This window comes from Microchirus variegatus (assembly GCF_963457635.1).
Source record: "Microchirus variegatus genome assembly, chromosome: 18".
Lineage (NCBI taxonomy): Eukaryota > Metazoa > Chordata > Actinopteri > Pleuronectiformes > Soleidae > Microchirus > Microchirus variegatus.
Genome location: NC_139819.1, coordinates 21774677 through 21789236, shown reverse-complemented (window position 1 = coordinate 21789236; position 14560 = coordinate 21774677). Strand labels below are relative to the sequence as shown.

At 43.5% G+C, this 14560-nt stretch overlaps 1 protein-coding gene across 1 annotated transcript in view; it reads right to left on the bottom strand.

Moving 5' to 3' along the window:
• adgra2 (adhesion G protein-coupled receptor A2) overlaps positions 1 to 11128 on the bottom strand; it is a gene marked incomplete at both ends in the record, with an annotated part of 71271 nt that extends 60143 nt beyond the window's left edge. The window contains one exon of the mRNA XM_083905390.1: positions 10809 to 11128. Coding sequence (XP_083761516.1) covers positions 10809 to 11128 — 320 coding nt within the window. The remainder of the gene's footprint in view (positions 1 to 10808) is intronic.
• Positions 11129 to 14560: the final 3432 nt, after the last annotated feature.

Below are 14560 nucleotides of genomic sequence, written 5' to 3'. Positions count from 1 at the left end.
CACACACGTCCATCACTGAGTTTACGGGAAAGAAAATCACAGCTATTTTTAATCAACAAACAGCAGAAGTCGTGGTGTTAAACAGGACGGCGTGTGTGTGTGTGTGTGTGTGTGGGGGGGGGGGGGGGGGGTCACGTTAGCTTGACCTGTGAGGTCACAATAAAACCCTAGCATGTGGTGGCTCTGGCAGGTGCTGCAGCTCAACATAAAGCCCCGAGTATCCAGTGACCGCTCTTTGTTTGTGGTTTTGATTTATTGCTGACCACTGCTCAAAGCTCACATGTGGGGAGGAGAGTCCACTCCCCCCCCCCCCCCCCCCACCACCACCTCCTCATCTCAACACCTCCCCCCCCCCACATAAATAAACTCTATCGCTGCAGGAAATGCCGAAGGGTCCGGCGAATTCCGCCGCGTTTTGCTTTTGGAATATTCTCCGCGCCGATAAGACGAGCGACTGTTTTTGGGAACGTTTCATCGACATAACTCGCACAACCACGGACACCATGTGAGGGCCCTTTGCTCTCCGTCCACAAAGAGACGGAGCCACCGTTTGACTCAAAGTGATCATTAAATGTTGGTTTGAAGGAGTAAAAACAGATTTGAGTTCCACGATTCTGCAGAGAAACGCAGACGCCATCGATTAAAGCGGACCCTAGACTGGAAGTTCCAATTAACGCTGTTTTTTTAGGGTGTATCTGCTTCATTACCTTGTTTACGAAGCCCTGAAGGTTCTAAACAAACAGTTCAGCCACTGCTGAGAATGCTGTGTTTTATTGTAATCTCGGGCTCAGCGAGATCTCTGAAAAAACCCGGTCCGGTTACGTAAACAGCGGTTCTCCTGAACAGCAGATCCTCCTGCTCCGGGCACTAGTCCGGGCACATCCGGTTGCGTACATTGAACCGCAGAAGAAGAATAACGTCCGTTGTGGAGGTGTTTCACGAGCGACAGTGTCTTCTGACTCCGGGTCAAAGGTCGTCAAAGGGACTGTGGCGGGGAGTCGTGAAGAAGCTATTTTTAAACACTGTTAAAACAATGTTTTGATAATGAGTAGCAGTGCATCCACCGTTCCAGAGGGGGGAGCTGCGCTTCTGAGAGCGGGTGTGCTGAATATGTCACTTCCGGGTTACTGGCCAATCACAAGACAGTTGGGAAGGCTCTACGCTGGCTGGCCAATCACGACACACTCTGTCTTCTGGGGGTGAGATTTATGTCTGAAATATCGCAGCTGAGGAGAGCTTCAGTGAGGAGAGATTTCTATCGGCTCGTTTACAGCAACTAGGAGGTTTTTGAGCATAAAAACAAGTTAATGTATGTAAGTAGACCTCCATAACTAACATATATGTGCAACAGGACCACTCTATGTGAGCTTTAAGAGTCATTTTCATGAGATTCCTGTGGTTTCTCTCAACAGAAAAAGTGTGAACTCATTCCTGAGACTCTGTGTTTCAGCAAAACACTTTCACAAAAACTCAAAAACAAAAGACGAGCTCATCGTACGGAACATTTCCTGCCTCACACAGCTTCCTGGCTGCACATTTACTATCCGCTTTACGGTAGACACAGGTAAACAGGAAGTGGTGCAGGTAGCGCTGTTGTGGAAGAGCGTGTCGTTCTGCTCTATCTATGAGCTTGTCTTGTGTTTATTTACAATTTTCTACATCTTCTTTTTGATATTTATTCTTTTTTTTTTGTTATTTACAGATTTATTCTGCATCATGAATATTATTTTATGTCGTGCAATATCGTCCTAAATATCTTTAATTGCAACGCCACGATGGATTATCACAATATAATTTTAATTTCTAGTCACTTAACAGGTCATTTTTCACAAACTGGCCCTCAGGTCGCTTTGAGATTACACAATAACATTAAAAACGTGATGATTAAATGGAACGGTCCGTTATCTTGAATGTAAAAACAGATTTCTGTGCTTCCCAAGAATGTTTAAGAGCGCATTAGCTCATGTACAAAAGAGAAATGTTACATATACTGCGTCTTTAAATATCTCCTGTGTTTTTATAACGTAAACCAGCTTTCTGTCAGCAGATAACTGTAACCCAACATTATCTCTAAATCTCATTCATTCACAGTTTGACGTTGTTTAAGGTTTAAGGGGTTAAACACGCCATAAATAACGCAAATCTGCCCAAAATGTGGAAAATGAAAGAGCCCAGTGAGGCGCGCTGTGGAAAACCTGCAACATAATACAGTAACTGGAGCACAGAAGTGAGCATTTTTCTAGCATGTGCGTGTTATTGCAGCTTATAAAACACTTTACTGAGGTGCATCTTGATCCTGTATTGTTTTATTATAGAAAGTGTGAAAACTGTAAAATGAAACGGTTTCAAACGCTGGTTTAAAGGTTTTTTGGAGGTTAAATAAATCCCCCCAAAAAAATTTGTCTGACGGCTTTTTTTTAAGCTAACGCAGGGATAAAGCTGTTCATTTAGAGACTGTTGTTATCAAGATTGAGACTTTTGATAAAGGAATGGTTCATGTTTTATCGTACGTGTTCACGGTTAGATGAAAAAGACAGATGACAAGAACAATACACTCTCTGTTTGTTCAGTGTGAAGCTACTGCTGCCACTTGTTAGCTTAGCTGAGGTTAGCTTAGCACAGATGCCTGCGTAGATGCTTGTCTATCCAGGCCAAAGCTAACCAAAACACAGCGATAAAGCAGTAAATAGTGGATTTGAAGTTTCTCTTTTTGACGTTTCTGAGGCTTCTTCAATTCTGAAGACTTTCAATAACTTCAGAGTCCAGTTGCTAACTCACTGTGTTGTGGTTAGCTTAGTGACATGAACACAGGTGAGGAGCTTATAGTTTAAATTTACAGGTTATTTTTGAGTTTTATGGAGCTTTTCCACTACATTTCTAGCTAGCACTTGACTCCATTTGGTATCAGCCACTCATTTGAGCTAGCAGCTGCTAGCAGTAGCTTCTGATCTCCAGTGTAAAAATTGGTGGTATAAGGCTAAGAAGCTAAGTGGCGCTATTGGCGCTCTTTGTTTACATCATCAAGCTGAAGCAAATAGAGTTGACAAAGCTTACATTTTTCAGATTCAACCAATCTGATTTGGACTGACCTAGCTCACCGTTTCTTCTCCATTGTTTACCCTCTTTATGCTAATGTGAGCAAGCTAGCTACTTTACTCATCTCTCTGCAAGCAAGAAAGCAAAATAACAATTCAAACCTTTATTTAAAAAGCAAGTTAAAAGTCGGACGGCACTTTTGTTCAACAACCCCCCGTCTTTTGCAACTGTCGTTCACACGTGACCGCGACTGATATAAATATTAGCAAACTCGCCGACATATTTTTATCTCAAACCTCTGGCTCCCGTCCAGCAACATCCAACACACTTGGCTCAAGTGCAAACACGCAGTAAAGCAACTGTTGTGCAGCTGTTTAACATGAGGGGGCGTCGCACACGGTGACCTCGCACACACTCGAGCATGCGCGCCCACTCGTTCAGGCTAGCACCCGCCGAGCTAACGCCATCCGTCACAACAACCGCGACAACAAAATACGCTAAAGGGTGGAGTGTGGTTTTCTCTTGGGTAAAAAACCACAAGCAATGAAGCACCAACATATTCGCACATAGACAGACTGCCACTGTATGTTCTCATTGGTCTGTTATTCATTAAAACTTTAACACACACACACACACACACACACACACACACACAGCTGCCACCGTGCAGAAAGCCATCACAGCTCTGCGTTTCAGGGCGACAGCCTAACATATGTAGGATATATGGGTCAATGACAAGTAAAGCTTCTAAAAAGATGTAATGCATATTTTTGAGTCCAGAACAATGTGCTATTCTATATACTATAACAGTTTTAACTCATTTTTTAACAGTATTTTTAACTTCACAACAAAAAAATGTCAGGTGGCACGACCAAATATTTATAAAATATATATATATATATACATTCTTAATATTTATTTAAAAATTAACTATCCCTTAAGGTGTCTACACTAGATAAACATTATTATTTTTATCATTGTGGGTTTTTTTTTTTACAATAATTTAAGATTTTTGCTCTCTATAGGTCAGGTTTTAAGCATCCATAACGTCCAATGTTACATTTAAAGACAGGAAAATAATCACACTAATACACAAATTCATATATTCAGTATAATAACTACACACACTACATTTCTAAACCATTTGGTCACTTTAACGTTAACTCATTTATTGGTTTAAATTTAATATGCACGTCACACAAAAATATGCACGTCATGTCATTGACCCATATACAGTATTATATCATCACCGAAATGACAAACCTCTTCTTTTCCAATCCAAACTCAGCTAAATAATCTGTTTAAACTGGGTTTAAACTGGGTTTTGACCAGTGGGAACGTATTTATTCAGCATTCTTTTCCAGGTTAAATGATTTTTGCTTTGGTGGAAATGCTCATTTCTTCTCGTCTTTTTTTGATATTAATACATCAATTCTGAATCATAAATAGTATTATTAAATATACGTGTGATATCATGATGCAATATTGTGAACAGTTGTTTTTTTCCCCCACTTTTTGTTCTCTAGGCCGGACCCCTCTGGACCACAATAGATGCTCATTGGCCCCCAGGTTTGAGTTTGAGAACCCTGTTGTAAATATTGAACAGATGTGGAGCAAAGCTGTGGAAGTGAAGGAACAGTAAAGGAACCCTGAAGAACACTGAAGGAACACTGAAGAACACTGAATGAACACTGAAGAACCCTGAGGGAACACTGAAGATCACTAAAGCAACAGTGAAGGACACTGAAGAACACTGAAGAACCCTGAAGGAACACTGAAGAACCCTGAAGGAACACTGAAGAACCCTGAAGGAACACTGAAGAACCCTGAAGGAACACTGAAGAACCCTGACGGAACACTGAAGATCACTAAAGCAACAGTGAAGGACACTGAAGAACACTGAAGAACCCTGAAGGAACACTGAAGAAACACTGAGGAACACTAAAGGAACAGTGAAGGACACCGAAGAACACTGAAGGAACACTGAGAAACACTGAAGAACCCTGAAGGAACACTGAAGGAATGCTGAAGAACACTGAAGAACCGCTGAAGAACACTTAAGGAACACTGTAGAACCCTGAAGGAACGCTGAAGAACACTGAAGAACCCTGAAGAACACTAAAAGAACAGTGAAGGACACTGAAGAACACTGAAGGAACCCTGAAGAACCCTAAAGAGCTCTGATGAACACTGAAGAACCCAGAAGAACCATCCTTCTCCTCCTCCCTCTCACCCCACTGTTGGTCAGGGGCTGAGGGTTCTCAGTCTCCAGGGGCTCATCGCTCTGAACTTCCTGCCAAGCCTCTCCTCCTCTCTCCTCTCTTCTCCTCCTCCTCTCTCCTCCTCCTCTCAGTTCCCACTTCCCCAACTCACGTCAACTTTCTCCTTCAAGTCAGCCACTTTTTCAACTTCCATCATTCATCCACTTTCTGCTCAACACTTTCCACTTTCCCACTCTTATCTATCTTCCCTCCTCCTCCTCCCTCCTCCTCCTCTCCTCTTCTCCTCCCTCCTCCTCCTCCAGTGATCCAGCTCCTTTGCAGCCGTGCATAATTAGGCCTAAACACGAGCCTGTGCAGGCTCACATCTGGAAGGAGTTTGTTCCACGGCAGTTTCCTACCAAGACGACTAAATATTTAGGTTGAGAGTTACTGCGTGTGGATGAACTCGTGACGGACGGAAGAGAAAGAGAGGGGAGGGAGGTGAGAGGTGGAGATAAAGAAGGAGAAGGGAAAGTGCGGGACAGGATGACTGGTGGAGGATAATGGTGACACAAAGAGGAGGAGGTGATGATGCTGCGGTGATCGCTCGCCCCTTTAAGGCTGGCAGCAACAACAAACAGCCAACTAATAGTTTTAATAAACAAATCCCCGTCGGGATTTCCCATGAGGCCATGGGGCCTCAGCTGGAATGTTCACAGGAGCCAGCTGTTGTGCATTACACGTCGCAGGCGGCCCCGGAAACCCTGGACCTGGTGTCCTCCAGCCCTGCTCAGCGTGGACCAGAACATTCCTGCACTGCCCGAGGCCAGAGAGAGAGAGAGAGAGAGAGAGAGAGAGAGAGAGAGAGAGAGTGAGAGGGCAGCACGATCGAACGCGGCAACGTCGCTGTGGAAAACTCCCCCTGCTACACCTGGAATACTGTCTTCAGCCTCTGAGCAGCAGCAGTGTCAGGAATGTCAGGAATAACACGAACATCAACACAACTTCTCACATTCCACATCTGGAGCTAATGTTGTGAGCAGCGATGGGGGGGGGGGGTGTGCTCACTGCCGCATCTCCAGGAAAACGGACTTTCCAGTTCTCAGCAGTGAAGAACACTGAAGGAACACTGAAGGAACCCTGAAGAACCCTGAAGAACACTAAAGAACCCAGAAGGAACACTAAAGAACCCTGAAGGAACACTGAAGAACACTGAAGGAACACTAAAGAACCCTGAAGGAACACTGAAGAACCCCGAAGGAACACTGAAGAACACTGAAGAAACACTGAGGAACCCTGAAGGAACGGAACACTGAAGAAACACTAAAGAACACTGAAGAACCCTGAAGGAACCCTGAAAGAACACTGAAGAACCCTGAAGGAACCCTGAAGAACACTGAAGAACACTGAAGAACCCCGAAGAACACTGAAGGAACACAGAAGAACCCTGAAGGAACACTAAAGGAACACTAAAGGACCCTGAAGAACCCTGAAGGAACACTGAAGAACCCTGAAGGAACCCTGAAGGAACACTGAAGAACCCCAAAGGAACACTGAAGAACACTGAAGGAACACTGAGGAATACTGCAGAACCCTGAAGGAACCCTGAAGAACACTTCCTCGGGTTGAAAGGTAAAACAAAATGGCGTCCGGGGCTGAGCTGCGGTGTGGAAGTGTCGCCGAGTGCTCGACGTCAGGCCCAAAACAAACTCCACCAAAATGAGTAGCTGCAGATGATGGAAGATTATCTTCAAAAACCTCGGCCACTGAAACCCAAGCTCTTTTTTTACCTCTGGTTTTGAGGAAATCTGTGGCCCAGATGTTTAGAAACATCAGACCCAGCTCAGATGGACTCTGCTCTGCTGCTCCTGGGGCACAAATCTTCTTCACTTTACCTCAAATGCTCGCTTCAGAGGGGCATTTTCATCGTGTTTTTGTTTCCCTCTCCCTCATGTGCATGCAGCAGATTTCCCACTGGGTCAGAGCACGGGAACAGTGACAGGAACAGGAACAACACACTGTGGGAACCGGACCATGGTGAAGAGAACACTGCACTCTGCATCCCAGCGACAAAACCACCGCCCCGGAGAGACAAATGTGTCACTGTTGGTGAATCCATCACCGAGGACGCGACGCTTTCATGTTCCGTCCAAACCGAGCGCGGCGATGAATCGCTTCATAATTGAAAAGATAAGACGGTGACGGCGCCAATTATGTGGCAGCGCGGCGTATTTATGGGCGTCGCTTATTTTTAATTTATCTGTATTTCGTAATTACACTAAATTGGCCTTCGTGGAGAACTTATATTTATGTTACGTTTCCACACTTATGAGGGTTTCAACTCATTCTTACATTTTTTACATGAATTAACTGTGTTTATCTTAGTTTTTATTGCCTTATTATTGCCTCTTACTCTGATTTTTTATTCCCCTCAAAATATTTTCCCAGATTTCATTAAATTCCGTGTCTGTGGTGGTTTTAACCATTTGTGAACGACGCTCTGAATAAAACGTCCTCGTCTTAACTTTGTTTGGTCACATATTCATTTAAAGGCGCCATATGTAAGAATGTGGCCAAAAACGGTTACTGCGTTCAAATTCAAAACACCTTTAGGTCTTTTAGGTTTCGTTTTCTAACGTATCTGGCAACCCAGTTCTATCCTTCTTCTTCTTGCGCCACCTACTGTTCAAGCTCAGTGACTTGGAAACAAACATTTATATTTTTTGTAAATAATAGTAAAAATCTGCAATTCCAGCTGTTTTCCTGCCTTCACTACAGAAGGTGACCGAGGGTGTCGTGCTATAAAAAGCAGGCGCCAACGCAACAGTAAAGCACAGGGCCGGATATGAAATACGCAAAATGTGTTTCTGTTTACTGCAGTTTTGCTGGAGTCAGCTGGAGCATGTGCAGGAGGAGGCGGAGCCACAGAGAGAGAGAGGGAGTACATTTAAAGTGACAGAGTTGTGTCAGAGAGGCGGGGCCACGATGACGACGAGGATGATGGCTGCAGTCAGTCTGCCCTCTCACTGATCTTCCTAATGCTTTGCAGAGCAGCGATGGCTCAGCTCTGCGCTCCACAACTAAACCAGATCAAGATGTAAACTCCTGACCTAACAAGTCTTATTACTGCAACAAGTCCCCAGTACAGTTAACGCTGAGGTCACGGGGTCACAGTCGAGGCTGCCTGCGTGGGCCTCTTCACATAAGCTCCGTCCCTCCCTCACAAACCGCACAGTATTGTTGTTTTTTAATGTGAATTAAAACTAAACATTCAGCAGTTAACCCTTCTCTTACCGTCCTGTCATCATGCGTACTTCTCATTACTGTAACTCCTAAACCAGGGTCTCAAACTGGCGGCCCACGGGTCTCAAACTGGCGGCCCAGGGGTCTCAAACTGGCGACCCAGGGGTCTCAAACTGGCAGCCCATGTCTCAAACTGGCGACCCAGGAGTCTCAAACTGGCAGCCCATAAGTCTCAAACTGGCAGCCCAGGGGTCTCAAACTGGCGGCCCAGGGGTCTCAAACTGGCAGCCCATAAGTCTCAAACTGGCGGCCCATAAGTCCGAAACTGGCAGCACAGGGGTATCAAACTGGTGGCCCATGGGTCTCAAACTGGCGGCTCAGGGGTCTCAAACTGGCGGCCCAGGGGTCTCAAATTGGCAGACCATAAGTCTCAAACTGGCATACCATAAGTCTCAAACTGGCAGCCCAGGGGTCTCAAACTGGCAGCCCATAAGTCTCAAACTGGCGGCACAGGGGTATCAAACTGGTGGACCAGGGACCTCAAACTGGCGGCCCATTGGTCTTAAACTGGCGGCTCAGGGGTTCAAACTGGCGGCCTATAAGTCTAAAACTGGTGGCCCATAAGTCTCAAACTGGCGGCACAGGGGTCTCAAACTGGCGGACCATAAGTTTCAAACTGGCGGCACAGGGGTCTCAAACTGGCGGCACAGGGGTCTCAAACTGGCGGCCCATAAGTCTCAAACTGGCGGCCCAGGGGTCTCAAACTGGCGGCCCAGGGGTCTCAAATTGGCGGCCCATAAGTCTCAAACTGGCGGCCCATGGGTCTCAAACTGGCGGCCCATGGGAATTGTGGAATTCTACAGCCAGAAAATCTAAATAAATCCAGACGGCCTGAATATCATGACGGGTTTGAGTCCTGGGATTCAAGTACAGAGGAGTATTTAAAGTATATTTTACTGTTTTTCTCTGTTGTTGATACACAGGAAGTGTATCTGCTTTGTTTGCCTTTGGAAATCATACAAAAATATACTTTAAAATCCTCTCACAATAAAGTTTTGTTGGAAAAAACTTTACGGATTTAGGATAAGGAAATGCTTTTACTTTGAAACAGGAACAGGAAGTCTAGTGTGTATAAGAGTCACGTCTGGTTTTCCCAATAGAAAAAGATGCTATAGCAAGCTAATGCTATATACTGTATACAGCAGAGCTATAATAGTTTACCTTATTCTCATATTGTTTTCCTGCACAATTAATAGATTTAATCATCGTATTTCCTTATTTTATTTCTATTTTCTACCTTGTTGTAATGTTTGGCTGCTGTGATACGCAGTACATTTACATGCACAGTTTAATCCAGCTAATCCAGCCATAGTCTGACTAAGACAGGCAATCGGGTCAACCTGCACAGAACTCCAAGTCTGACTAAGTGTACACATGCAGGAGTAGTCAGACTATGAATCCCCTTATCCGATTATATTAGTTCGGCTCAATTTTAGTCGGACTAACGTGTTCACATGACTTTAAGAAAACCAAATTATTGTCTTAGTCCGACTGCAAATGTCCCCGTGTGGAACAAATAACAATAACACTGCATCTTACGATGACTTAATAACAAACGCAGACAATGACTACAACAAAAAATAAACATTTAGTGAACACAGTTTGAACTCAGTCCAACACAAGATGTAGAAACGACACTTTCCATTAAAGTTAGCTTTTGTTTTTCTTTGTTTTTGGACAAAGACGACAACGGTCGACTGCTTCACACACCTGTGACTGTACACAACAACAACAACAACAACAACAACGTCAACATGAGGATGAACTCCAGGAAACAACTATCTTCTGCCTTTAGACACAAACAAAACTAGCACGAGGAACCATATTCATTTGTTTGTTGTATATTCATATATTGTACAGACTCTACTTTTACCTTCTTACATGATTAAACTACCTTTTTTATGGTATATTTAACGAATTTAGCAAATAAGAGGTAATACTTTAGACGACAGTACTGCACCATCATTATAATATGTATGTAATATTATAATAATTATGTAAGAGTCATGAAAATACCATCTTATTTCCATAGCAATTACAAAAAAATAGCTAAGATGTTATGATTACTTTGGAAATACCATGTTATTAATGTCATATTATCTCCTTATTAACGCACTATTACCTTTGTTACTAACAAATGTGGAAATTACTTTATAATCAAGATGGAAAAACCATAATATTGTGAATTATGACCATATAATGTATTGTAATGAACTCTTTCCTCTGTGAAAAATAAACAATCTAAATGAGTTTTAAGCGGACACTCACAGGGTGACGGTCCTGTTGGGCAGCAGACTCGGGTCCGGAGCGTCGCTCAGCTCCTCCTTGCTGCAGCTCACCCTCCTGCCCGCAGGAGCCTGGACGCCGTGCGCTTTGGGCCGCTCGTCCGTGCAGCTGCAGCCGCCGCTGGAGGCGAGCAGCCCGGGACAAGCCTGCGAGAGCCGGGGCCCGGAGCCGCAGAGCAGGAGCAGCAGCAGCAGCATCATCGGCGCCAGACGCCCCGGCAGCGGAGGGATGACAGTCCAGCCGGTCGCAGACATCGTCCTTCGGCTGGATCTCACCTCAGCTGCGCCCCCGCCTCCAGTCATCCCATACCTCCACCATGGAGCAGAAAACAGAAAGAGTTTCAGGGGTTTTTTTTGGGGGGGGGGGGGGGTGGCTGACTCGGAGCAGAAGTTCCGCCTCAGTGGTGCGCAAACATCATCCGTTCATTCCCAAAGTATCCAGCAGCGTTTTCCAAGTGTCCCGTTATGTCATGGCTGCGCCCGCGCGCACAACTGCCTTTGATCCAAGGAGGAAAAGTTAATCAATCCAAGAGATGAGAGAGAGAGAGAGAGACAGGGAGAGAGAGAGTCCATCCAAACTCCTCCAAACACCGAAAAAAGAGATTTACATCAACTTTTCCTTTGTCTTTCTGCGTAAAAGTTAATCCAGAGACCAAAGTGTCCTCTCTGTGCAGAGTCTAACTTTTCTCTAATGTCTCGCTACTTCTTCTTCTTCTTCTTTTTTTCCCTGAGAGTTTTGTCCCTGATCCTCTGCGTAAACTTTCTCTCCGGCGCAAACGTGTGTGGAGAAAGAAAAGAAACTCATCAAACTAACGTTAACTTTAAATAAGAAGAGGAAGAAGAAGAAGAGTTAGAGGAGGAGGAGGACTTCATGAACTGCTGCTGCTGTTAATCCACAAACTCCAGCGGTTTTTTGCCTCTGTCACTAAACTCAAACTCACTCTGTTCCAGCAGCGCAACTCAGTGCGTCCCGCTCCGTCTGCGTCTGTCTGCGCTCTGGTCCCCGCGGTCCTAGCGCGTCCAGATCTGCTGCTGCTGCTGCTGCAGGAGGAGGAAGAGCAGAGGCGGTTCTAGAGTCTGTAGGGGCCCTAAGCAAAACATTCCCAGGGGGCCTCTTCCTTCCAACCAGTGTTCATCACCATGATGTTACAAATAATCTGACACCAACAAAAAAATGTATGAGTTCAAAATATGTTTTTTTCAAAATGAATGAAATAACATGGAAAAACCTTGTAATTAAAAAGTATGTGAAAATATAAATGTAAAGAAAAAAAGAAAAAACTTTAAAAAAAAACTATATAAACTTAGTTAAAAAAAAACTCACATTCTTTTTAATTACAAGGTTTTTCCATGTTATTTCATTCATTTCGAAAAAAAAAAAATTTGAATCCGTAAATGTTTGGTTTTTATATAACATAATGGTGATGAACACTGGTTGGAAGGGCCCCCTGGGAATTTTTGCTTTGGGCCCCTACAGACTCTAGAATCGCCTCTGTGCACAAAGAGTTTATAGCAATCGTTAATTTACAACTCCATTTCTGGTGCAATACTGTGTTTTTTCCTCTCCTGCACGTCTTTCTTTCTTAGCTTGTTGCCTAAATTCTGGAGCCAAAGTCCAAACTATTATTTATTCATGTATTTTTTGCTGTGTGATGACTCACAGGTGATGTCATCACACAAACAGCAGCAGCACATCATGGTGCGAGGAAAGATAAGAGAAAGAAGAAGAGGAAAGAAAGAAAGAAAGAAAGAAAGAAAGAAAGAAAGAAAGAAAGAAAGAAAGAAAGAAAGAAAGAAAGAAAGAAAGAAAATCAGAGCATGACGACGTCCAAAACTGCAGGACAGACGTCTACAAATATAAAGATCCAGGAATAGAAAGTTGAGCGAATGAAGACGAGAAGAGAACGAGCGGTAAGAAAAAGAAGAAAAAAAATATCACCAAAAATGGACAGATCAAATCAAAAGTGACCGACGTCCTGTGGGATTCAGAACAGCCATGTTGGAGGGGCAGCAGCTAGGGGGCGCTGTTGAGCCAGTTTGTGACACCCAATGGGAGGAGCCTCAACGTCAACTCACCTGGAGGACACTGAAGAAACATGACGCCAAAACACGATTTCAAAAGATAAACATGATTTGCAGTCTGCAAAAAAAAAAATTTCTCAGCTGCCGAGCGACCACGGGTTGCCAGTTACGTCAAAAAACGAAACTTAAAAGTCCTCGGTATTTTGAATTTGAATGTAGTAACCATTATTGGCCACATTCTTACATATGGTGCCTTTAAGTGTGAAACTACATTGGTGCAGAAGGTAACTATAACGTACACAAAATGGCAGGCGTGAAGCCAGTAGCGCAACACGGACACAGAGCAGTTCGGGTTAAGGTAAGTCGAGCTTATTCGACCAAAGTTCAAACCAGGAAGTCGGTCCACGAGGCAAACAAAGCAGACGAGGAGCAGGAAAACAGGAAGTTCTGAGGTCGAAGGTTCAGGTTCAGGCATGAATCAGGCAGAGAGAATACAAACGCTGGACGATCTGTCAGAGGACACGGGGAAATGGGCTGGTTCATAAAGGGACTGGTGATTAGCAGATGGGAAACAGGTGTGTGAAAGGGGGCGGAGCCAATCAGGTGACTGGGAGTGGCAGGTGGAATGACTGACAGGTTCTGAAAGGACACGAGAGTTAGTGATCAGGGTAAACAGACAGTGAAAGCTGAAACCGTGACAGTTGATATTCTGGGCCGCATGACGTGTATGTGGGGGCTGCATGTGGCCCACAGGCCTTATGTTTGAGACCTCTGCTTAACAAACATTTTAATCAGGGCCGTTTCTAGCTGTTTGGGGGCCCTATGCGAGATACTATTTGGGGGCCCCTATTTTTTTCAAACTCGAGGTAGAGATTCCTGACTTTTTCTGATTACACCACAAACACTTACATGCTTTGCAAATATATGCATATACTACAGTATATAAAAGTGTTTCCCAATCCTGGTCCTCAGGGCCCTGCGCCAAAAACACCTGATTCAGATGATTTTTTTTGAAAAACATTTTTTTTAACAAAAGTTGAAGCATAAAATGTTTGAAGACAATTTTGGCAAAAGTTGAAACAATTTATTTGAAAAAAAAAAAAAAAAAAAAGTTGAAACATTATTTTTTTTAAATTGACAAAAGCTGAAATATTACATTATTATTATAATTTATTTATTTATTTAATTGTTGAAACATTTTTTTTTAATTTACAAAAGTTGAAAAAAAATTGTTAACATCAATTTTTTTAAAAAGACAAAAACATAACATTTTTGGGGAAAATTTTTTAAAAAATTTAAATATAAATTTGTGTTGTTTTTAAATGACAAAAGGGTTAAAACATAACATTTTAGATATTTTTTTTAACAGAAGTTGAAACATGACATGATTTTTGAAAAAAAAGGGCAACATCTAAAACATGGCAGGGCAGAATTCCCTGAGGACCAGGGTTGGGAAACACTGCTATATACTATACTTTTAAAGGGACACTGCGTAGTATTTATGGGTTTATATGAACCCAAAATCCACTTCCTGCATGGTCTAGTCGCTGTATAATAGTTTTTGTTTCATTTTCGTAGTGTTTCAAAAAGTCATGCATTGCCACTGTTAGCAGCGAGACGTGTTTGGGCCCCCCCTGGTGGCTGTGGGGCCCTATGCAGCTGCATAGTCCGCATAAAGCAAGAAACGGCTCTGATTTGAATCATTTCGGGATT